Source organism: Solea solea, chromosome 2, assembly GCF_958295425.1.
Source record: "Solea solea chromosome 2, fSolSol10.1, whole genome shotgun sequence".
NCBI lineage: Eukaryota > Metazoa > Chordata > Actinopteri > Pleuronectiformes > Soleidae > Solea > Solea solea.
The window spans coordinates 26,318,286-26,344,378 of NC_081135.1; the positions used below are offsets into that span (position 1 = coordinate 26,318,286).

The 26,093-nt window shown below is 40.3% G+C and overlaps 2 protein-coding genes across 4 annotated transcripts in view; one reads left to right on the top strand and one right to left on the bottom strand.

Annotated features, from left to right (window-relative positions):
• Positions 1-17,930, bottom strand: part of LOC131475686 (coiled-coil domain-containing protein 148-like) — a 30,793-nt gene extending 12,863 nt beyond the window's left edge. The window contains exons 1-10 of one of the 3 annotated variants that reach the window (XM_058653968.1): positions 17,874-17,930; positions 15,227-15,319; positions 14,686-14,807; positions 10,770-10,873; positions 8,535-8,626; positions 8,278-8,429; positions 7,146-7,241; positions 6,820-7,004; positions 6,381-6,519; positions 1,120-1,326 (exon numbers count right to left, since the gene is read on the bottom strand). In XM_058653968.1, the coding sequence (XP_058509951.1) occupies positions 1,120-1,326; positions 6,381-6,519; positions 6,820-7,004; positions 7,146-7,241; positions 8,278-8,429; positions 8,535-8,626; positions 10,770-10,873; positions 14,686-14,807; positions 15,227-15,284 (1,155 nt within the window). In that variant the 5' untranslated portion in view covers positions 15,285-15,319; positions 17,874-17,930. Of the gene's footprint in view, positions 1-1,119; positions 1,327-6,380; positions 6,520-6,819; positions 7,005-7,145; positions 7,242-8,277; positions 8,430-8,534; positions 8,627-10,769; positions 10,874-14,685; positions 14,808-15,226; positions 15,320-17,621; positions 17,820-17,873 lie in introns of those variants that run through there. The other 2 variants (XM_058653966.1, XM_058653957.1) reach the window with 2 other exon arrangements.
• A 57-nt stretch (positions 17,931-17,987) lies between these two features.
• LOC131475632 (plakophilin-4-like) overlaps positions 17,988-26,093 on the top strand; it is an 89,924-nt gene continuing 81,818 nt past the window's right edge. The window contains exon 1 of the mRNA XM_058653907.1: positions 17,988-18,187. The gene's annotated coding sequence lies outside the window, so the exon portion shown is untranslated. The remainder of the gene's footprint in view (positions 18,188-26,093) is intronic.

Consider the following 26,093-nt stretch of genomic DNA (forward strand, 5'->3'; position numbering starts at 1 on the left):
TTTTTTTCCAACAGGAGTGTCACTTATATGTGCCGACAGTAGAGAAGCAGACCTCAGAGAACAGGATACTGGGTCGGCTGCAGAACAACACACTCCAGATTGTTAGTGATTAGTTAGACTGCACTAATCTTTAAAGTTGGCCTTCATATCGCAACCTGTTAAAGGTCTAGTGTGTAAAATGTAGATGAAATTTTCTTCATTTGGCAGAAATTGAAGATAAAAGTAATTATACTTCATTTTCTGTAAGTGTACAATCACCTCAGACCCAAGGTTCGCGACCCGGTCAGAACAAGGGCTCCCACAGTCCAAAAACATCCAAATTTGGGAATTAGGAAATTGGACACTCGGCCCTATGAAGGACTGGCAACCTGTCCAGGGTGTGACCCCGTCTTTCTCCCCATGAATGAATGTTCAATCATGTGTTTGTATGGTTTGTTGTTTTTCATTACCCCAAAATGAGTCTTTTATATTGATCTCAGGAGCTGGGTCAGCTCTACAGATGCCACCTTTTTGGACCACCATGTTTTTACAAAAGCCCACAATGGACAGACTAAACATCTTCGATGTTTTTTTTGATGCTAACTGAAGGCTACAGAAGCTTCTCCAACACTCTTGGAAGAGAAGGGTGAGGACTGAGGAGAGGGATATTCAGCTGCAACATGCAACATCACCGACACCTTTAAGTTTCATAGCAGTGTCTTGTACTACTGTGACTCTGGTACTCATGGTATACAACATATCACTGAGAATAAGGACTAAGGAGAAGGCAGGTGTGCTGCATTGCAGATACCAAACAAAGAAGATAAGAAGAAGAAGAAGAACAAATCTCTGCAAGCAGAAATGCAACATTAGAGATGCCTTAGAATGCAGAAGAAGAATTAGACAAAGTTTTACAAACACCTGCCAAAGTACTGAAACCTGCCTTGGCTGCAGTAGGTCCACTTTTCTTTTTGCCATGATCACATGCACCCACACAACAGCCTTCCTGTCTTGTGATATTTAAGTTACACAAATGACTTCAAGTGAGATTAAAAATGGGTTTCAGACGATCCATTTGCGGCATAAACGGCCAACATACTGTTAAAGTGTCGGAAATGTCCCTGAATACCAGACACTGACCTTCTCTCTGAGACGCGAGCATATCTCCTGCTGGCTCTGGCGGTCTCTGTGGTGCTCCAGCTCCTCCTGGTGGGCAAGCCCTGCTTCTTGTAATGTGACCAGGGCGTGGGCTAATAACTCTTCCATGTCCCGTCGCCACTGCTGGGTCACTGCGTTCAGCTGTGTCTGGGTGAAGTGGTGCCAGTCCAACGCGCGTTCATGCTCCATCTGGAAGAACATGGACATAAGCAGCCACATGTACATTATAGAATGCATTACCTGGTAAAGGACTATGTCAAAATGTATATACAGAGGCTATGAGAATGTGTCTCAGCACAACCGAGGCAATCTGATGAAATTATAATGGGTTGGTTTTTTTTTAATATATAAACACACCTGAGCACAAAGTACTCAAAATTTTTAAAATTGGATTGAATTTATTTGATTTAGCGTACTATTACATACACAAAAACAGAGCTCAAACCATTTTCAAAGCTTGAAATTGTGACACTGCAAAGTTGAATAAATATACAATAACAGTGAAAAGAAACCATAAAAAAAACATAAATAACTTATTAAATTTCCAGGCAGAAAGTCTCTCAAAAATCAGTCTATGCATGCCACTGAAAAAAAGAAGGACAGACAGAGGGGCAATTTACCAAGGGCGCGCCTGCGGCACGGAGCCGCATGAGCACTAAAGGGTGTATTAGAGCAAAAGCTAAAAAAAAAAAATGACGATAAAGAACAGCATAACACATGAAAGTCGAACTGCTGTAATGTTCGTAGCATTGTGCCAAAGTGATGAAACACAAACAGAAATCTACAAACACGTTTTGATCCAGCACACTGCAGGACCATAGAGTCTAAAAAGGTCTGTCAGGGAGAGCTCTGCAGGTTTATAAAAATGGTCTCTCTTTTCCCCTCGTGGCTGCGAAATGTCCTGAAGGGAAAACAGCCCTCACACTTCTTCTGCCCGTGGCTATTCATCACTGTGTCATCACACACTGAGGCTGCATCACTTGGCTGCTTCATCGGAACAGAAGGAACGATATTCGTCGATGGGCTAATAGTGGCTAACTGATGGTGGGAAGGCATTAGGCAGCTGACTGGTTTTATTGAACATGAGTGAGCTGACAGACCTGACAACGGCAGAGATGTGCCAGCGGCAGTCAAGCAAATCCTGTATATTAATACACACGTTTGGAAGCAGAGGAAGATCCAGTTTTTGTTCTTCATTGTGACAATAACCCGTAGTGCTCGTGTGGCACGGATGTGTGCCGCAGGTGCACCCATGGTAAATTGCCGTGAGAATAATACACAACTCCTTATATGGACATCCTGGGGGGTGTGTTTATAGGTCACATATTCAGGCTTTAAAAATGCAGGTTTTTTTCTTATGTGTTGTTGAGTCAAAGTTATGATTCATTTTTAGAAGTGATATAAGTGATTGCGCAGAAGTCACAAAATAGACTCCTTTTCTTTTGTTCATAAAAATGAGACGTGTGAACTTTGAACTGTGACGTATTTCCAAATTTCACAAATTCAATCCGATTTTTTAGTACTTTTTGCTCAGGTGTATTTGTACAGTTGGTGAAAAAGATTTTTTTTTTCATCAGATTGCTTAGGTTGTGCCTGAAAAAAGGATATAAGACACTCTATATTGCACATTCTGATACCCTCTGTATATACTGTATGTTTAAATGCAGCGGAAATGCTTGTCTTCTAAGGGTTAAATGTGAATAAGCATGTGTGTCCGCATGTCTTCATGTTTGCACTCGAGTGTTTCCCCACACAGGGAACAGGACATGCACTCTAGCCACCATATGTATGTGTAAGTATCTACTGCACCGTGTCTGCAGTGCACATTTAAAGTGGCACAACACTTTCAGTTCAGCTGCTGCTTCTACATTCCCTCTGCAGAGTGCAGTCTCAATGAAGAGCGAAGTACATCAAAATAAAAAGAGAAGGTAAAAGTGTCTCAGTGGATATTGCCAGAAAATTTAAAAGTTATGATGTTTTTTTTCCCCCCACTAATGGAATCTTATGAGGGTATTAATATGAAATCTGGCTGGTACTCTATTGCTCTCTTGTTTGCTATTAGAGCACATCAAAGTGCAATTTATAATGGAGAATAAAGTGACCCCTTCACATTAAACTAGATGCAGTAGCACCATCAGACTAACTGAGAAACTGGTTCTACTTTGGGTCATCAAAGGAACACAGACACCCTGTCAAACAAACTGCTGCAAGACAACAGTATCTTATTATACAGTATATGTATATATATATATTGAGAGAGTAAATCTAGTTTGTGTTACTAATGTAACCTCCCCAGTTAAACACTACTTACTGCTCTGCTTGCATTGGGATAATTGAATCAGAGAAACAATTGGCGCTGGTGCCAATCCCAGCTGACATAGGGCCAAAGGCGGGGTACACCATGGACAGGTCGCCAGTCCATCACAGCGCCAAACAACAAACAACTATTTACTCTCACATTCACACCTACGGTCAATTTAGAGTGTCCAGTTTGCCTAATCACCAAATCTGCATGTTTTTGGACAGTGGCAAGAAACTGGAGAACCCAGAGAAAACAAACTGAGATCATATAAAAGCAATATTCATTTTCTATGCATGAGACTCTGAGAACATTATAACCATGGCTGTTTCAGTACACAAACCCATTAACTGTATGTTGTAATATGTAATATGTCACGACAGCTATTCAGGTTGTTCCATGCGCTGGAAGTAATAACCTTCAATGTTCCGAAGTGAAAAATAAAATAATGAAAAAGTTTAGCGCAATGACATTTACTCCACAGAAAGTATTAAGTGCTTATAGTGCTATATTATAATTTCAACCTATTGTAGATGTCAACAAGTCTAGTGAATATTATTTTATCCTGTAGCACATGTGAATATCTGTCCAAAGCTTACTGTACTTACTCAGTGGTACAGTATTGTCTTTCAACTTGAAGGTTGTGGGTTCAATTCCCGGTGCTGCACTTAGATGCAATGTAGTGTACAGCAGCTTTGAGTGGTCATCAAGACTAGAAAATTTACCAATTCCCCATATTGCATGTTTTTGGACTACAGTATATTTAAAAATTTAATTTAATTTAAAAATATACAGAATCCATAAAGCTCATTTCAAGTGAAAGATAAACATTTGCGTTAAGTGGACATTAAACACTGTAATCCTTTTTTGTACTTAATTTAGATTTCAATGCCAGTTGACATACAGGTTTTCTGGGGTCTAAAGATATGAAAGATTGTAAAATTAAGAATTTTTGGCAACACTTTACATTACAGTACAGTAACAATGTGGTAATATTTTAGTAGTAATAAATAGTAACGGAATGTTAGTAGTAACAGTAATATCATCTTTTTTATGGTAATCACAAAGCAATAGTTTGATAATAACAATGGAAAAAGTGTGTAGGACGTAAGAGAATGTAGAAAGATGTAATGTTATAATGTTATCTCCCTATTACCATACTATTATCGTGTTATTACCAAGCTGGAAATTGCTTTAGAAATAAGAAGGCATTACTGTAATACTATGTCCATATGAAAAATAAATAAATCACGTTATGTTGTTACTGCACTGTAATGTAAGGTGTTTCAGAGTAGATTGATTGAAGACTATACTGACAGCAGATGTGAAGGCATTGATGAATGGTTGTTTGTCTCGTGTGTTGGTGATAAGCTGGATGGTAGATGGATGGATGGATGAGACCTGATTTGAAATCAAGATTTAAGACACCTATTCAACAATTCTCACCATTTACTCAGTGACTTAGTCAGAGTCGGCACTACATCACCCCTGGGTCTGATTCTGTGAAAGTGAGGAGTGTGGAGAAAAAAACGCATCCTTCCTCAAGGAAACCTTACAGCAGTAAAAAAAAAAAAAAATGCAGCACCCAGCTGGAACTGATACAAGGACAGCGACTCTGGGTGCGGGTAAGACAAGGAGCAAGGGGCTGGCGGTTGTCATGGCAATGCTAGGCTGTGGGGTGAGTGGGTTGTCCACAGTGGGTGACATGGCACATCCTACAACTCACTGAACAGATCATTGTCTAAACGCATCGGTGTGTCTCGGTGCTTCATGTTTTGATGATACTGAGCTGTATTGATCTCAGAGACTGGGACTCGCACCGGAGAGCAGCTTAGACTGGGGAGTTAAGAGCAGTGGTTGTATCGATATTCAGTACGAGAATGTGTCCCACAGGACAAACCGGGCTCTTTAGCAGAGCCCTTTCCTCTCACTTGCTCAGTGGTCAGCAGACCAGACAGTGGCTGCATGAGGTCATTTGAGAATGTAACTAAAGTCAGAGTCAAAGAGTTATGTCCTAAACAAATTATCTGCCAAAATGTTACTGAATAAACTGAATAACTTGCTTTAAAGTCTATAAAGAAAACCCAGCTCTTCCAAGAGCATCTTCTGTCCTAACACTTACCCTAACCCCTCCCCTACCCATCTCCTTCTGCACTTGGATCAACCTTGGCACTCTCAACCTCTATCTAGTGGAGTTCTTTCCAATACTTCTTCTATGTAGCTGATTCCTCTTTTGTAAGTCGCTTTGGATAAAAGTGTCTGCTAAAGGCTTAAATGTAAATAAAATTAAAAATACAAAAGAAATGATGTGACTCATATTGCATTTATACTTGACAGCTATTCTGATTGCAGTATGATTCAAAATTGCTACGACTGATCAGTTTTGTACCTGTCATTTTTGCAAAGAACAATAGCCAAATCATGATGATTTGACTTTTTCGGAGTAATATTCACACAGGAAAACTCATCTAAAGACAGCGATTTTTTGGGCAAGTGATTTAATGCAGCATTGCAGAACTTCACCATAATGCTGTGTTGCCACAAATTTGATCTGAGGCAAATAATTGCAGTGTGTTCTGATTTGGATATTGCAGCTCGTGATGTTGCAATTTTGATTATTTTTTGATTGATTGTGCCGCCCTCACACACACACAACATATTCTAATCAGCTCCAACAGCAAAACATTGCTTCTTTCTTCTAATTGTAAAATCTGCTGCAGGTACAATTTCTTTCATATGAATAATCGACTTTTTTCTTGCAGGTTTTTGTCAATTTACATCTATCAGTGTATCCGTGCGTTTTCAGGTGACTGGACGACACTGTATGCTGTGCGGTTCTCAGTCCGACCTGAATGTGTTCATGACGATATGTATCTCTTGTTATTCATTTTTGACTATTTGATAAACAAACAAATTCATTGCACTTCGTCTCAAATGTACTGACCAGCTCTTGCCTGCTTTTCTCAGGGAAGACTCTTTGCAGCATGTCCATGCAAAGCGCTCTGTTGTTGGTTATGTCATGAGTGTACTGGCACAGCGTGAACTGGTAGCGTAGGTGGTCGTCTGGACTCCAGCCACAGAACCTGAAACAAATTTACGCCGTGAATTTAACATTCATGATCATAAAGTAAAGTAAGTATAAAGTATCAGGACGTCATGTTTCCCTTTTTCCTTTCACCTCATTTCATTTTTTCCCATTATATCCACATTTATAAATACACACAGCAGTCTGAGTGGCAAATAGAGTGTCCAGATAAATCCAGAGTGAAGAGCTGAAAATCTCTATCAAGACTAAAATACTGGTTAGATTGTCATCATTCACGTACTTAATATCACCAAAAAGAATTCAATCAATGCCCAGCTTTAGTTATCTTCACTCATACCTGTCAGTTCTTTGCAGTTCCTCTTGAAGGCTGTTCAGTCTGCCCCTGTACATTTCTGACAAGCAGTGGAAGGCCTGGATCAGAGAGTCCTTCAGCTCTGGGTAGGGGCAGTCAGAATTCCAAACCTCCTCTGGAATACTTTCTATGTTCACCAGATGATCATCTGAGCTACTCGTGAGATATTTCTGCAGAGAAACAACCCAGTCGTAATTATGCTAATGCCTTTGCTTTGGCAACACAGTGTAGCAATTACGTTTTGAATGAAAGTTTAGACCGTAATTGCTGAAACACAAGCAGCATGTCAAGAAGAACAGTGAGAACTTTACCTCCAAGCCAAGGTTCATTATCTCCTCCTCCAAGGCTACACAATCTGCATGGAGTTTTGCAGTAATTTCACCTTGCTGGTCTTTCACAAATTGTATCTGGTGATTCAAAGATAAAAAAACATAAAAAATGGGCTTAGAAAACAAACATGAAAGTCATAGATTAACTCCAGGGAACAGAAAGTAACAAGAATGGATGCCATAATGAGAAATAAATGGAGAGCAGGCTACAGAGGTCTGGTTCTTTTCTATTCCACACTGCAATTATTATTTTCAGACATGAAACGGAACATTTAAAGAGCAGACACCTTCTATTGTAGATTTGGGGTGCCACAGGACACCTATCTAGGCCCACTCTTCTCAAGCTGTATGAGCTTACTTAAAAAATATTTAGCTGCCCAGTAACACAGCATAAGATACATTTTGCTATATGGTGCTTTCTGACACAGGAATCTCTTCAGATTCTTTCGTTTTTATTTAAAATACACCGGGATAAAGTGTAATTATGCGGTACTTGAACAAAGTCTCTAGCCAGCAGATGACTAGGACTAACTAGGATAGTTGTGTGCTGCAACAATAGAGGGGGTGATGGGAAAAGAAAACAAGGTTGATGAAGGAGACAAAATGGCTGGCAGGCAGTTTGTTCTGAGTTTGGTCTGACTTTAAATACCCCTGCTTACTCCTTAATCCCTCCATTCATCTCTGAAGCCTGCAAACAGCTTCTTAGAGTCAAAGGCAGAATTGGTGACTTAGGGACTGTGGATATCTAACAAAAAAAGAGGCTCATCAACAGTGAACACAACACAGTGTGCAGGCTGAGATCATTGTGTAAACAAGCAGTGACTTCTGACTGGTTTTGTTTTGCACAGCTGATATATTGTCAGAGGCCTTCAATGTGAAACAAAATATTGCCAAATTGTTTGATCACACATGAGGACCCACTGTAATTTAGTATTCTCAAAATCTGAACAATTTTATTTTTGGAACAAGGTTTAATAAATTACTACAAACATAGTCTAGCCTTTTTAGATTTGCACAATCCTGCCATTCTCCTAGCATTCTACAATTTATGCTTTATTTAAATTTGTCGTACAACAGTGGAATACGAGTGTGCTTATTCACTTCAGAGAGATACCTGTTGCATAACTGGTTCTATGCTTGATGGATGAACATTGAGCCGCCGATGTTGTAGTTCACTGCATCTGAAGCACAGGTCATCCCTGAGCTGATAAACCGGCTCCACAGTCGCTGTCCAAAATGCCTCTCGTTCTCTCTCGAGCAAAAGCTCTTAACCCCCCCAAAAACACAAAGGGCACATATCAGCACAATATTTATGAAACAACACAGACTGCTGGTGATGCAGTACCACTGGAAAACTGTTAATGTTGTTACCATCATCCTGAAGTGAGAAAATGCCAGAATCTGTTCTATTAGTGGGTCTGATCTGCTCGAGAAAACCACGGATGTCATCTTCAGCATTCATTCTGTTCCATGAGACAAAAGAAAGTTACATTAAATACACCCACATTGTATGAGCCAGTTTAGCTAAAACTTACTAAATTAGACAACTTGTGAAGATAACGGTACCTGGTTCAAAATGTCTGAACTGGACACAATGAGTCCATATTGCTAAGTTAACATTCTGGACTAGAACAATGGCAAACAAACCAGCAATAGCTGAAATTTTGGCCACATGGGGGCAGTGAAATCAAGTTGTGAATGCAGCATCTCCTTTTAAGTTGACCTGGCAGGCTTGTGAGAGAACAGTTGCTATCTCAACCATTTATGGAGGAACATTTTAAATGATTTTCAATGTTAGTCAAAACAATTAGCCCTCCTTCGACCAACTCCTCAATGAAACTGTCCTAATGCTAGTGACAGACTATCCCTTTTGCTTAGCTGCTGAATACAGTTGCATGATGTGGCCAAATTCAATGCAAATGTCATCAAATCAAATATTTCAACTGTAACAATCACTATAGTAATGGTTGTTTATCGCTACATGTTGGCCCTGCTGTGATGAACTGGCGACAAGTGCAGGATGTACCCCATCTTCAACCTATGCCCTATGTTTTGAACCTCATGTAGAGGATAAAGCAGTAGATGAAGAATGAATGAATGAATGAATGAATGAATTAATTAATTACCGTAATTAATTAATGAACAATCACTATAGCAGTTGGCCTGATAATACAGCTAGAGGTTGACCAAAGCATTCTGAATGAAATCAATATGTAGTGTAGGTAAGTAAGTGATCTGTAAGTTTACAATTACATAAGTATTAACATTTAAAAGAATACTTCACCGGTTTGCGTTTAGCTTTGTTTTACTAGAATAGGGGTAGTATTTTTGAACAATTGTGCTTCCCAACCTCAGTTTCCCCTGAGTTGAGAAATAACTTCATTCTTTTCTTTGTTACGTGCCCACAAGTGACTCTTGGTCCTGTTAGCATAACTGTTAGCAAAGATGGCGGACAATGTTTACATTCTGGGAATAAGGTCCCGCCCCCCTACGAGTGGGTCTAAAAAGTGCAGAATTAGCGTTGCCGTTTCAAGCCTCGGACCAAGTGTCACTGGTGGCCAGGTAACCAAAAAAAGAATGAAGATATTTCTCGACACAGGGGAAACTGAGGTTGTGAAGCACAATTTTTCAAAAAAATACTGCCCCTATTCTAGTAATACAAAGCTAAATGCAAATCGGTGAAGTATTCCTTTAAACATACCTGGGTTGGAAGAAGGTAGAGGAAACCATCACATTTCATAACAGTGTGATCCTTGAATACTGTGCTTCTACCATTGAATAAAATTATGGCCACAGTTTGCTTCAGAAGTATGTGAGTGGGCTGCAGGTCTACTTTTCCACCTCACGATGACACTCATTCTCTCAGACTTCACTGGTGACATTTTTCAAAAAGTAGAGGAATTATGTCTCGTTAATGAAGGCAACGCCGCACTCCTAGGCCTTTGGAGTGCGCTATGATAATAGTGTGCACCTGTAACTAACTGGCCTGTGATTGTGAACATAGGAATAGTAACCATAGAGACATTCTCATCTGTTTTCCCACTTTACAGGGTGGCTTTTGAAACCTAACGAGATGTATGTGTAGAGAACTAAAAGCAGTGGCACATCTTTATGGCTAGGCTCATTACTGAGGCTAACACTTGTGTACATCATTAACCTTGGGTGCCTCAGACACAGTCATTATGCAGCCAAACAAGCTGCACCCCAGAGCTAGCGCTGCCCTTCTCACTTCACAAGGCATGACACCACACAGTCGCCCACTTCTGCCTCAGCATGCAGAGAAATAGTGTTCTTCCATACGGTATACCCGTCTGCCTCTCTTCATACAGCCATAACCCCACTTATCCCTATTTCACTCCGTTTGCTCAAACTCATCACTGCAGAAGAAAGGCCTACATGTGAATCCTTATTCTCTTCTTTGCCTTTTTTACCCTCTGTGATAAAATTTTTTTCCAATAATATTACGTTTGTCCCCAATTTTTACACCCTATTTCCAGGAGGTTTGTGTCCAGGCTCAATGGGGCTTAAATGGAACGGTTGTGTGGCGTAATAGCAGATTCAGAAAACTGCAGCAGATAATGACAGGGAGTAATAGGGGGCACTTACTCAGCCTTTTGCAGCCTGGGGCACTCTCTGCTCCACACCTGTCTGTGCTGCTGTAAAATTGAGCTCTCCTTGGTTGCCTTGGCTGCACAGCGAATTTTCTCAACCTATAAGACAAGGTTTAATGCACAGCAGGAATAAAACAGTTTCCCTGGACTCAAATAAGCCCTGAACAAGCACATAAGCCACAGGAGTGTTTTCCTTTAAATGCAATTCACCCATGACATTTACTGTATTTTCTCCTGCAATTAACTTTACCCAGACAAAATTGAATGTGAAATGCTTTAATGCATCTATTATTTGGACCATTTTCTGAAATAATAAATAATATAAATAACAAAGTGGGTACATCAGGATGCTGGACATTTGGTTTTCTGTCTTTATTGGCATGTGCTCAGTCTTTATTAGCATCATTGTGTTTGTGAAAGGTTCGTAAACTCCGATAATTCAACTGCATCAGGATTACTAATAAAGCATGAAGCAAAAAATGAACAGCAGCAAATTAAAAAATAATCAAGCAGAAACATGCTTGGCATGCATGAGGTATGTTAATAAAAGAAAAGGGAGGTAGAAGTCGTTATATATGATGGTTTTCTCCATCATTAAAGAACAAGGCCCCCTGCAGAGTGATGCAGCAGCTTGCTGTATTCTAGCAGAGTTTTTATATAAACAAGCCACCCGCTCAGAGTTCTTTCTTTCACTTTCTCCATCCCTATAGGGATCCGGCAGAAATTTTTATGCTGGAAGCTCTTCCTGACACAACTCTCCCATTTATCTGGTCTTGGGACTGGCTCTAGGAGTACACTGGATGTGACTAGGCTCACCCTAACCCGCGGCTGGGGACAATTTAGAGTGTCCAATTAACCCAATGAAGTAGGAGTAAATGGTACCTGGAGGGTACCCCAACCAGGTGAACCCTCCAGTAACAAGCCCAATTCACTTCCGCTCAGCCCACTGGCTCAAATAACTGAACACATATCTAATACATGGGTACAGTGTATTTCATGAAACGTAAAGGAGTTACAGAGTTGATGTGTGTCATGACTGTCCATGTACGTGTCAAGTTGTGGCTGCGGTTTGGACATTTACCCCCAGGGTGATGTCCATATTCCAGTTATTGGAATCTACAGTTCAAAATTTGAGTGCCCCTTCAGGCAATACACACGAGGGAATCTTAAACTTGCACTGGCTGTTAAATTACTCAGTTGAATTACAAAAACTGTGAATAGGAGAAGCAGAGATGTCAATTCGTCCATTAGAAGATTACACAGTTGGATACTAAATTATGCAAAAAAAAAAAAAGTGTTGTTAGCATATGTTTCTTGAATGTGTTTGTTTTTTTTGCCTCAATTGTGAAAGATCAACATCTTTGCATGTGTTTGTTTTTTGCTGTCTTATAAATCATCATGTACTCAGACCTTGAAAATTGAGACCATCGCTGAGTGTGTGCATGACAAAATGAGCAAGATAGCAATTAAATTACACACTCCCAAGAGACTGTGGTGTCTCAATAACGTACTTGCCTATTTTCTAATTAGGCCAAAGTGTGTCAGCAAAAACAGACACATCACAACGTTAAAAACACGTAGCATCAGTAGAAAACAGTGTTGAAATATTGCACTCATTTTTGACTGCATCTCCTTTCTCCTTGATCAATGGCAGTCATTGAATAATTGCACTGCACGTACACCGTAACACATTTCAAAGTAGTTGAACTTAGCAACAAAACATAAACTCAACTTGATAATGCATATTGTTTCAACACAGATGGTTTATTTGTTTGAACTAATAATTTGTTGTTTAAAATGTCTATAACACTTTCAGGCTACTAACAATTTCAAGTGAAGGTCATTTCAATTAAATTGCTATTTGGCATTGTTTTTAAATAGATTCTAGATTCCCTTATCTGTACTATACAGTGCAGGTTTGCCAGTGGGTTTGACATCACACTGAATCAATGTACAGTTTATATGTTCAAAAATATAAAATGAATTTGAACAGGGACGACTTTTTTTCAGTCCACTGGATGTCCCGGTCAGGTCAGCTCAGCACTATGCTTCAGTATCATTACAATTTTGTAGTAATTTACTCAATGTTAAAGACGAGAAATTATTTCACATTACTTATAAGGGGTATCATATTTTACAGTGTACCCAAGTGCACTGCTCTAATTTCAGTGTATATATATATATCTCACAAGAAAATCTAACAAAGAGGCAGTGTTTTTTATATATGATTTTAGAATGTACTTATGCTGCCGGTTCCTTCCTGAAGAGCATAAATGATCCCATGCTCGAGGCAACTCACAGTCATTTATTTTTCCCTGTATCACATCACCAGTGGGAGATGCTCAGAAAGCGTCCCTTTCAGCGGGGTGACTGAATGTAAACAGCCCGTCTTATCTAGGTTATGCAGAACGCAAGGTTGTAAGGAGCCATGGGCAACCATAATGATACTAAAATGCTTCTGCCACAGTGTACCAATTAAAACACCGCAGGCCTAACAGCCTAATCTCCATTGCTTCTGGTATTAACTTTTTGCTCTGCTCAGACAGAGTCACATGACAATGAACTTCAAACAGTTTTATAGAAACATAAAAGCAGTCAAATGAATATTCATGAGCCTGATTGTAGTATCGTCTCCCGCAAAACACATGAGGGGTGCTACAGTCAATCCCTGCTGATATAGGGCAAAATGCGGGGTCACAGCCAGGTCAGGTCACCAGTACATTGCAGGACCAACATACAGAGAGAAACAACCACTCTCTAATAATAATTAGAGTGTCTAAAAATCGGAATACCCGGTGAAAGCACACGCATACACGGGGAGAACATGCAAACTCCACGCAGAAAGCACCTCGGTTGAACCTTCTTGCTGTGAGGCAACAGTGCGAGAGGGGAACGAGCCTTTCACACCCCAGACTGGAATGAGTTGCCACTGTATCTGCGCACTTTAAATTCTGTGGAGTCTTTCAAAGAGCAGCTTAAGACCCTGTTGTTCAGACAGGCTTTTAGTTAGGTGTGGGTTTTACTACAATATGTTTTATCTTCTTACGTCTGTGCTTGTAGCTGTGAGTGTTGTATCTGCTGTGTATTATGTATCTTACTTTTTACTGTCTTCACTTCTGAAGCACTTTGTGAATCCTTCCTGTGAAAAGTGCTATATAAATAAACTTTACGTACTTACTTACTTAGGTTGTTATGTTGTTTCCCACCTTCACCATTGCTTTGAGTGATTCTATTTGCTATTATTGCATCCATCCATCTTCTACACCTTTGTCCTCCACAGGAGGGTCACGGGGGGCGCTGTCCCAATCTCAGCTGACATAGGGCGATAGGCGGGGTACACCCTGGACAGATCGCCAGTCCATCACAGGGACACATATAGAGACAAATAACCATTCACTCTCACACCTACGGTCAATTTGGAGTGTCCAATTTACCTAATCCCATGTTTTTGGACTGTGGGAGGAAACCAGAGAACCCAGAGAAAGCCCACGCACACACATGAGGAGAACATGCAAACTCTTGGTTGAACCTTCTTGCTGTGAGGGAACCGTGCTGGCCACTACTTCACTGTGTGGCCCTGTGGTATTGTGTATAACAATAATGTAACTGCCCAGTTTTTATGTTGTTTTCCATCTTCCCCATTGCTTTCAGTGATTCTATTTGCTATTATTCCACTCCGGTTAAAGTCAGGTTTTCGTCGTTTTCCATTATTGCTGCAGTAGGTAAGTAAGGATTGTTCGCTCTCTGGAAAAATATCTCTTTTAGAGCCTCAGTACATATTCATCTTTATTTGCTTCTGAATCCCCATCAAGCAAATTCTCAAATTTCCACACCACTGAAACCAGATATCGATGTTATAATAGCACTGCCTTTTGAAGTGTGACATGATATTGACAAGTTCCAAAATTTACCTTTTGTCCAATTAGTTTTGACTGCAGGCGCCTGGCATCAACAATAGCTTGGAGTGTTTTATAGTCGGTCGGTTTGTACCTCGAGCTGCCAAGACCGCTTTTCATCCGCAGTGCGAGTTTTTCTGCATGGATAAAAGCAAATTACATGTCTGAATTAGGCTGAATTAGTTGAAGGTCCCATCATTTTTGACACCTGAGGTAGAGTACTTTTGCTGACTTCAGCAAAGAAAGATAACACCAGTTGAGCATTAATGGATCGTATGGGCAACAATTCTGAGGGGGCAGTGTGAGGAAGGGGGGGGAGTAGACCACATACTAACTCAGGCAGTCAGGCAGTTTTTTTTTTTGGAGAGTAGTTCAGCTGTGACTCCAGGCAGGTGAATAAACATAAGCACTGCAGGCTCAGACTACAGCATCAAAGGCTCAACAGTACCTGGAGAATTCAACATGGGGACTTGAGGTCGAATCTATTCAACAGATCACAGGGCCACTATGTCACGGGTCAGCAAAGTTTCAAACTCATTCTCTGATAACCACCTACCCACATCGTCTGCTCTGCAGTCTGTGATGAATGAATGCAGACTTCGTCCACTCGTCATTGTAGAGCTCTAGTGGGACGCACTCACTGTAATGCCTGCAAAAGAAAATGTTTAAAAAGTCTCAGTGCATGTGGAAAATACAGAGGTTGTGTTCAGCCTGATTAAACACAACATTCACCCTCCACGTGTACCTAGCTTTAGTGGGGTCATTTACATGATTAATAGAAGACTAAGGGATCTACAGGAAAAAGTAATAAGAGCCATTAAAAACCAAACTTTGCCATGAAGGTCTGCATGACTTTGCTATCAGTCGACTCTCACAAGTTTTAGGGTTTGGGTGGGGACAGATGGTGCACGCAGTGTGATCAGATATGCCACTGGAAGATCTCTACGTCTTTGTTTTGGATTAAGCTTTGAAGTACTCGGGCCTTAAAGGCATTGTGTGTGTCAGGTTGGTGTGAAGTATGCTTAATCTAAAACTGAAATGGAAACGTGTGCGCTGTTCTGCAACCACTGAAGATTACTTTCCCCCCTTCATGTGCCTAGCAGACATGACATTTTTACTCAGAGTAAGATTATTATTTTTCATATATTGTGACCAAATGTCAAGACTAATATTAGAAAAGGATTTAGGACCTAATAGTAACCTCAATGCTGTTGGTTTTTATACTAGAGGTGAACCTACTGATTGATTTCTCAGCTGGTTGAATAATAATAGTCTGTAGCACACTTTTGATCATCCATTATTTCAGTCAATATCTTGGTATCTGTTATTTGGGATTGTAAACTAACTTGCAACACGTACAGTGCTTAACAAATCTATTAGTCATAAAATTGAGAAAACCTAAATATTTTAGAAATCTTTCAAAAAACTTGTTTGAAAATAAAACATTTTTTTGTTATTTATTTGGCAAATAACAACTGAATTCACCTTTTATACCAAATTGAAACCCACTCACTTGGCTTCTCTGAGAAGTCATTAATCAAGCATAACAACACAACAACACACCTGAATCAAGAAATAATAACACGCTTTCCTATTTTTTCATAGTTTTTTGTAAAATGTAAAGTTGAAAATTCATGGATAACCATAATAATTATGCTTTAGCATTACATATATAATGTCCATTAAAGAGCTTCTACATACTGGTGTATATAAAGTCTCATGAAAAATGATTTTGATAATTACCAATGCTGTTAGTTTAGGGCAGCTGTCGCTTTGGGTGGTGGTCGAATACATTTATTAAGCACTGTATGGCAGGTTTAAAGCAATAGATGGAAAAATCAGTGATTTTACATCAGGGCACACAGGAGTCGGTTCTCCACTGCTGCCAGCTGCAGCTTGAAATCCTTTGTTTGTATTAATTTAAGTGACACAAACACACCAAACAAGGCAGAAGTCGATCAGCAACTCCCACATGCCTACAAGCTACAAACGCACATGTTGTTTTCAGTGAGAACAAATGTTCGGGTCCCAGGTTGATTCACAGAACAGTGGCGCACTCAACAGCAAGGTCAGTGTTGCTATTGTGTCAATATTTCGTACAACAACACTTTAAAACAAACAATCCCCTGTATGGTCCAGTGTGTAAGAATGAGTGATATCTAATGGCAAGACTTTCCAAAGTGTGTGAAGGAACTACGGTGGCCTACAATGTTGTTCTTCTTCTTATACAGTGATATAAACCTACTTATAGTATATTCAATTTCTGCCAATGTACCCTCCGAAGTGTTCCTAGCCATTTAAGTCTCTATTATGCAGTGTTGTAATGTAACAAAGTACACATACTTCGTTACTGTACTTAAGTACAAAACAAAACTCATGTATCTGTACTTTACTTTGTTATTTATATTTCTAGCAACTTTTACTTTTACGCCACACAATGTCCTCTGTCTTTGTCCCTTGTTACTACTACTACTAAATAAAATCAGAAGAAGAAGAGTTGGTGATGGTCTGTATTTATATAGTGCTTTTCTTTTCTTGATGAACGGCTTTACACTACAGTTTTGCCATTCATCCATTCACACATCTTTCATGCCCTTTCACATTTCACATTCACACACTGCAATATGGGGATAAGTGTCTCGCTCAGAGCCTGGAATTTAACCCACACAACCTTGCAGTTGAAAGACAACTCACCCTACCACTGAGCTACCATGGCTCAATCCTAACTCCTCACATTTTTAATACTTTTAATTCTAAAACTTGAGAACATTTTATATCAGAAAATAACTTTTGATACTTAAGTTCAGTAAATGTCATATACTTTCAGAGTTTTACTTAATTCATATTATAATAAAGTGACTTCAACGTCTGCCAAAGTCATTTCATGGTATCCCTTTACAGGTGCTTTATAAAAGACTGTTATTACGAGAGTAAAACAAAGCCTAGCTTACCTTATGCTATATTTCTCTGCTCAGTTTATGTCTCTTCTCTGCTCTATTTTGCATTAATCTTACCGTTAACGCGATGATGTCACGTCTTTTATGACTTTGAGAAGTTCCAAAGTTCTGCGTTGTGGATCTTTGCAGGTAACCATAGTCACCAAAATGTGGTATATTCTACTACCTTTTCTGTGTTTTACGGCAGTAAGTCTGCTCAGTTTACTACCGTGTGTGGACAAAATTTGTAACCAAGGTAACTGTCACCTCTTCTCTCATTGGTCAATTCAACAATCCGAACCTGATCGGCAACGCCCCCTTGCCGCCATCCTAGCCAACCAGGAGTGCGCGCTGCTTTCCCACATTCCCGCTGACGTCATGCACTCTTGCTTAGCCTGGGACTTCGCTGGTGGAAGCAGGGAGTAGCAGAGGAGTCCTCTCTTCTTCTTCTCCTCCTCCTCTTCAGCCATGGAGGCAAGCTCCACTCCTCCACACGCACGGGACTTACCAACGGGACTTTACCGATGAAGTTACGTGTACCGAGCCGCAGCTCAACCAGCGCAAGAAACACTCCTCCTAAGGTATTTAATTGCTTTTTTTCTCCCCCCTTACTCTCCTTGACTAAACTGCAGAGAAACTGGGAGGAGGGAGACGAAGGACGCGTTCTGTGCGCACAGCAGGAGTGTGTGCTCAACTCACAAAGTCCCGAATTCCTTGCGAAAGGAAAGTGGAAACGTTTCCCTTCGCGACACAAATCAAGCTTCCTTGGGTTGAGAATCTTATGCTACGATAATCCCGTTCTTGTGACCGATTCATCGCCCAAAAACTGACACCTTTTGAGGGGACCTTCACGCACTGTCCTCGATATCAAACCCAAACGCTCGGGTGCAAAAGCTACCTTTCTGTTAGTTTCCCTGTACAGAAAAAGAAAAAAAAATAAACACTACAAAGACGTCACCTTCCCCTCGTGCTGCCCTTGCTAAATTATGAAGGAAAAGGTAGGTGAGCTTAGAGTGTGGGAATCTCTGGAATGCGATGGCGCCCAGATCCAGACACTCTTTGCCCGCAAGATAAACTTACCTTTACTCCCACTACTCTCTGACTACGCCACGTTTAATGGCCCTTATCTGCATCTTTTTGTTGTAGTGACACGTGAGTGATATGTCTTACCTCTTCAGGGCAAAATGTACTCACTGTTATCATTGGTGACTGTGACAGAAATGGTCCAGTTACCTGCCTTACACGCCTGCTTATTAAAGGTGCTGTAGGCAGGAAATTTTTGGGGGGTTTTGAGCTATAATTTTAGAATGACATTTCAAGGGTTCTGAGACAGACTTTGACTGTACACAAAGGAGAGAGAGACGGATGGAGCCTTTCGTCTGTACTTTGCGTTCATTTCGTCCGCAAGACCCCCGGAAATAGTGGGGTCAATAGTCCAATCAGTCAGGAAAACGATAAAGAAGTAACCTACAGTTGCAGTGAAACAACTGTAAACCATGCAGCCAGAGCTTGCTGGTTTATCCCTTGCAGCTAAATAACAGAGAGTGGCTATGGGTGCTCAGCCTCAATCAATGGCTGTGGTTTTATTAGAGGGGCTATCCGGCGAAGCAAGTTGTCAAAAGTCGCAGTGGACATACTCCATTGACCGCCATTGACCTCTCTCATCGGCAACGCCAACGAGTGATATTCCCCATTAATGGGACGAATTACATTTAATTATAATAAATTTAGTTGTCTTACATTGCGTTTCAGCGTACTTTGGATTAAGCATAATACAAATAACCCCTTTTAATGTTGATGTCTGCAGCATGGTAGAGGAAGCATTGTGTACCATCGCAAAGGATGCATGGAGGTATGTAGGGTAGTGAAGGAGATGATGTTTGGGATGGATGGACCAGAATTACGTTAAAGCCTCAGTGCGTAATATCTGTAGCCCCCATGAGGACTTTTTTGCCGGAGTTCATTCCATCAAATTGAAAGTCTAGGTTGTTGTTTTTTTTAACCAGTAGAAACTAATTCTGGAACTAAAACTCTGGAATTTTTATTGGGCTGCTTCATCCCGCTAGCATAATGCTGCTCTTGTGCTTCCCGCTCGCCTTCGTGAAAACAAATCATTTCCCGTGGACAGGAATGTCATCAGGTGGCATGAGATTCAAAACATCACTATGGGGACAGAGAGCCATGATCCCCGAAATGTTAGTATTTTGTTGTTGCTTCAGATGAAACTCAACCATCGAGTATTTTTCCCAAGTCATCTCTATGTTGGCACTTCAACTGTATGTCATCAGTGAAGGAACATTTTCAGTATCATATTCCACTATGATGTGATTTTAAAAGCTCTGTGGGGGAAAAAAACCCTCTTTTTACTTATAACCTTGTGTTTGTCCCTTAAATAAGTGGGAGAAAAGTCACTGCGAGAGGAGTTTTCCATTTAATTTAAATTCCTGTGTGCCATAACTAAAACCAGGCCGGGGCACAGGGATTGAAGAAGCAGTCATTAATTCTGTTATGATGAATATGCACCAAAGGTCAAGTCTCAGACTTGACGTATGAAATATGCTGTTGCCATGCAGACATGCAGTGGTTATCTGCCTTCATCACCGATGAGGCCGTACTGCAAGTTAATTTTGTTTTTGGCCAATTATCGGCGGAAGTGTATGTGGCAAATGAGATCCGTGCATGTGAACTCTTTCTCACCCTCACCTAGTCTGACACACACACTCGCATGCACATGCACCAGAGAGGAGCCGCTACGTTACTCCCCTCATGATTCCCATTACCATACAAGACGCACACAACCACGCAGCTGACAGACATTGAGGCTTGTTTACCGTGGACTTGATACAGGGGTCGGCGGACGGAACTCTCCTTCTGTGTATGTGTGAGTTTCTCCTTGCAGTTTGTGCTCGCACTCGCAGCAGTGAGGCCGTGTGGCACAAGGGGAGCAGTTGTAGCGGGTCAGACATGCAGCCGACCGCGTGTCAGTTTGATTTGTCCTGCTCCGTGGGCTTTGTCACAGTTGCTGCACAGGGCAGTGAAGCATGTTTGTGTAGAGATTGTGTAGGCGATACAGTGGACGTTAAAACATTTCTTTTCTTTCTTCTTTTTTTTCAATGAAGAACAACCTGTGCTGCAGTGGAGACAAACACAAGCATGCTTGCGATACTATTTGTGTGCCAGTGTGATTGTTTGACCCAGTCTTCACGCTGAGTTCCTTTTTAATGGGAACTGACAACAGTTGAATAGTGTGGAGCACTTTGGCGGGTCTTTTCTTCCTTGTAGCATTTTCACTCCCTAATTCGGGCCTAACATCAAAGCTTAAGCCTCCAGCCTTATGTTACATGTCAGCTTAAGTTTTTTTTCCTGCTCCATGCTCGAAAAGCACCCCTCATCTTTTTTAAGAATGGAAGGAATTTCCAGTCTCCATCTCACTGCCTTGTTGCTTATTTATTTCCCCTGTGTGTGTTTGTGTGTGTGTGTGTGTGTGTGTGTAAAGTAAAATGCTGGAGAATCCTCCTCCTCATTCAGCCAGTCAAGAGAAGGTCAGGCCTGTTTGTGCACCATTCAGTCAGTCAGGTGCTCTTCTAAAGTCAAGCTTTTGCTGAGTGGCAGTCAGCCTTTTGTGGTTTATTTACTCCGTTTCCAAGCCTCAAGCACACATTTTATAATATTGCTGTATTTGCGGAGTCCAAAGGTATGGAAAAAAACTGGGGGTTACTGCTCATAAGCGCAGGTTAAGATTGTACGTGTTAATATTACATATGCAACTTACTAGCATTCGGGTGAGGATGCATAATAATTTAGATTTATTTAAAGTGGTGAAAATAACATATCCAGTAGATATTGGTTTGTTTGTTTTTATGTCTGGGAAGTTCTCTTGGCTGCTGTGGCGTGTCTCCAATGTGGGACGGTAATAACAGTGCGCAGTAGAAATCAAGTTCAAAAAAACTTTTATTTATCCTACAGAGTGAATTTTTTTCCCATCAAATCCAACCCACGCATCTTTTTTCCCCATCCCACATTTACAAGGTGTGGTCTAAACAGATCTCATCCCACTCTCCTTCCTCCCTTGACAACTAACCACATGTAACAGTGTAGGGAGTTTCCATCATGATTTAATGTCTGCCTTTGTTATATTTCTTTGGATACTTTTTATTTTTTAAGAAAAATCTTAATATTTGCTAAAATACAATCCATAAATGTCAGTCATTGGCGTCCTTTCCTGTCATATTTAAAATCACAACATAGCGGTGGTTTGGCTGAATGAGCGTCGACATGTGTAGTCACTGACCGATTGTTGATCTAACTGGATATGTAGATAGATTCCTGAATGTGCTCCAGATTTCATGCTGTGACTGGATCCTGGACAGCTAAAGATAATACAGAACACAAAGTATGTCAGCGCTTTTTGAGATTAAGTGCACAATAGATTTTTGTCTAGTGGGACAGCCCTCCGTGGGCCTGACATGCTGAGTCGGGGTAAAACGTCCAATCGCCACTGTCCAGCAGCAGTGGCGTGGACAGAAGTGTCTGTTGCTCCACACGCTGCCTTACTACCGACGTCTTCCTCTCAAGTTCAGTGCTATAACAGTCCCATTCATCTTACCACGTCTGGCTGCAGAAATACCTGAAAAGGGCACATTATACGTTGTTGAATATTTAAAAGCGACTTACATTATCACCCCAGGCAAAGACTCTCTCTCTCTCTCTCTCTCTCTCTCTCTCTCTCTCTCTCTCTCTCTCTCTCTCTCTCTCTCTCTCTCTCTCTCTCTCTCTCTCTCTCCTTCCTTACTGAGGTAAAAAGGAGAAGTGGTACAGGAGTCCATACCAGTGGAGCACATGACATAATAAATGAGCGTCCATGAAAACAGTAGCTTTACAGCCATATAAAGACGTTATAGAGTGACAATGCTGAATTGGGGATTTTTTGAGCTTTGCCCCAACTCAACAATACACAGTTTCTGTTTAGAATGAATGCACGGTTTTGTTCAGCAATTAGGGCTGCAACAATGTATCGATTATTAATCGATTACCAAATTAATCGTCTACTAATTTCATAATAGATTAATCCATTTGAATATATATATATATTTTTTTTAATAATTAATACAAGTTTTCAGATTTTTTGCTTTTTTGAATGTGAATATTTTTTTTTTTGCTCCTTATAACAAATAACTAAAGTATTTAAGTTTGTGAACAAAACAAGACATTTGAGAACATCAGCAATTACAAATAATTGCACGATGTACGATATTATCAGCACGATATCGGCAAACACACCGAGATCTGCCGATATGACTAGTTACTACAACTATTATTTAATTTCTGTTTATTTATTTTGCTCAATGAAGACAATTTATATCTACATCTGCTGCGACATGAGTATGAAAAATATTCCTTTCATTTCACTACAGTAGAGACTAAAGGAGCTGCAGTTGGGCACGTGTATATATTAGTATTGGTTTTCAGTTATCGGCCCAAGCACTCCCAATGTATCGGCATATCGCAGTATCGGCTAAAAAGTCCAATATCATGCCTACAATTAAGTTACATTTTTGATTTATATAGTTCATTTTTTGTTTATCTTTATGTCAGATAATCTAAAGGATTCTTGAAAGTTTGATATGACCAACCATTTTAACACAGAACCATCAAACCCTCCCAGTAAACAAAGTGAAGCCACTAATTATGTACCGTTGTCAGCCAATTGAGTGACTCAAACAATTAGCTCTCTCCCAAATGTATTAATCTGATTAAGTTTTAGTTGAGGCTATTCACTGAGTTCTTAATTGACTCGCTGCGCACAGGGTAAACATGAGGTTGTGTGCTTTTCGGTTTCGTATTTTTCAAAGCTCAAATGGCTTGTTTACCGGATCAGGTGTCGTCCAAAGGTGGTATGCGGGTGTACTGGTGGCTGTATTTAGTCAGAAGGTGAAGGCATTCCCCCAGTGTCGGGTTATATTCTAGTGAGCACGAGCACAACGCCTCCTCCCAGATTATAGTTGGATCCTCAACCCATCTGCGGGATTTGCCTGCCTCACCCGTTTCCCTAAAAGTCTGCCAGAAGAAGCAGAAGACACACTTGTTAAATGTCAAGGCATTTATATATGGCTGCAACAAAAGAGTATAATCTCTGATAAGGGGAAGCGTTGACGTTGGAAAAAGTGCGAGTACAGTTCAAGAAAATGGCATTTTAAAGATCCTATAAGCTTAGAGATTGGTTGTGGAGTGGTAAAGCATATGTGAGCTGTGATATCAAAGCTTATGCTGTATCTTTTCTTTCTCTGTCAGAGTAACTTAATACACTGACAACATCAAAGCCGACAAACCTGCAGCCTTAAGGCAATGGTGCACAGATTGATACGTGAACGTGAATGAGATGCAGTCTCTGGAAAGTTTCTTCCCTCTTGTTTTTCTTTGTCACGATATCTTCCACAAAATCACAGATAGCCCAGAAGTTTATTATTATTTGACTGGAAAGTGACCATAGCTGTTACGCAGCCAACGTGCAAACCCATTCAACCTGTTAAAGAGGTTGTGCTCTCTCAGGAAGAACTGTTAATCTGTCCTCTGATCGGTAATCCCAAACAACACTACCCTCTCTTATGTTTTTGGGTGTACTGTACGTTCATTCCCATGTGCTCACAAAAGAATGTGGCTGACTATAAATGAAGAAATACTTTGGATATGATACGAACATGACGGCACTGACGCATGTGGTCTGTCGTGCCCAGATTTAAATGATAGAAAATGCCTTAAGTAAAAATATATGTACCTCTGCAGAGCCGCAAAGTCAAACACTGCCTCCGTGAATCATTACAACTAAGAGGGGATTTATTTAACTAACTCGTGGGATGTGATTTATTTTCTTTAATTAAATCCCCTTTGATATATTATGTGTCTATATGGTGCCCTCTAAAATCATACATTCCCCTCAGTTTTCAGTGACATTGCAGCGTGGGAGATATTTGCTTTTTTTGTCGCAGGAATGTCTGATGAACTGTGGCAGTGAATTAGAAACACGCTTGGATATCAAGTACAGTTTTCTATTATTCACCCAAGCAAAATCATTGTTCCAAAAGGCCAGCTGGTGAGGGTGGGCTGACCTGACATTTACTTTAAGGTCTTCATATTTTAAGTAACTAAATTAATTTTCCTCTGTCTTTCTGCATTAATGTCCTGATTGTGAAGCTAAAGTAAAGGATTTCACACATTTCCCTTTGGCTACATTCACACTACTTTGTTTGCATTTCATCTCCTTACCTGAAGTAAACTGCGTCCATATTAAAGCATGTGAAAATGCATGTCAGTGAAAGTGAAACTGAAGTAAACTAAGATATATAGTGATAGTCGAGTTGTGGCCTGATTATTGTTTTCAATGGTCATTTCTGCCCATGTAGACTAAAATGCTGCTGTGGAGTTTTAAAACAAAATAGAGCTAGAAGCATTTTCAAACCCAATCGTTTCCAGGGCTTTAAAACATTGGATTTGGGGTAGTGTGGACAGCAGCCATCCAGGGCTGAATGTATTTGTTTTTAAATGAAAACCAAGTAGTGCCTTACCGTATTCCAGATTAATATACCTTCCAAGGTGCTCGATCCTGAAGATATTCTTCTTTTCCTTTCATAATAAGTATAAAAATCCAAAGGCAACAGTCACTGACCTACAGTATGCCACTCATTTCTCTCTTGCATACTTAAACACATTTAATAATAGGGACATGGGCTGTATATTGAGCTCAGCTACACACACAGAATATTAAGCAGAACAGGAAATCATGTAAGGGACCCGGTTCATTCTTATAAACAGTGTTACTGGCCACATATACCCTATAAGAAGGCACAGGCTTCCCTGTGCTGTGGATTGTTGAGCTCAGAAAGAGTCTTTTCCATCTCCACTTTCTCTGCATGAGGAGAGCATGTGTATTATAATTATAGAACAAAATTAAATCATTCAGTTAGTCTTCACCATTTTTTCCCCTTACTGTGTTTGTTTTGGGTCGATCCCTGAAGTTGCAAAGCTCGTGGCTCAGCGCCTGTGCCGTGAGTTCAACAATAACACATGATGCGTTGATGTTGCACCAAAAAAAAAAATTATATTTTGTTATTTGTATGTTTATTTACAATCATCTACTTGGAACATCTTCAACACCTACCACAGCGTTACTGCAAAAATAAACTCCAAACTGATATTTCCATCTTTTTTTATTTGTTTCCATTCATCTTCATTTTAGTATTCATTGTCCTAGAAGCCTTTCTGTGGAGCACAGATTATAGATCGCTAATAAACATTCACGATTCTTTTTAATTTAGTGCTGAAAATCAGTTTAGTGCACCAGTCACACAAGAAATGAGTATTTCGTGTTAACTTTTATGAGACGTACACACGGTTTTATGCTTCCATTCTTACTTGGGAGCTGCTGTTTGCATTCCAACTGTATACAGAAAGGCATTAGGGTGTTCCATGTCTTAATCTAACAGTGTGTGA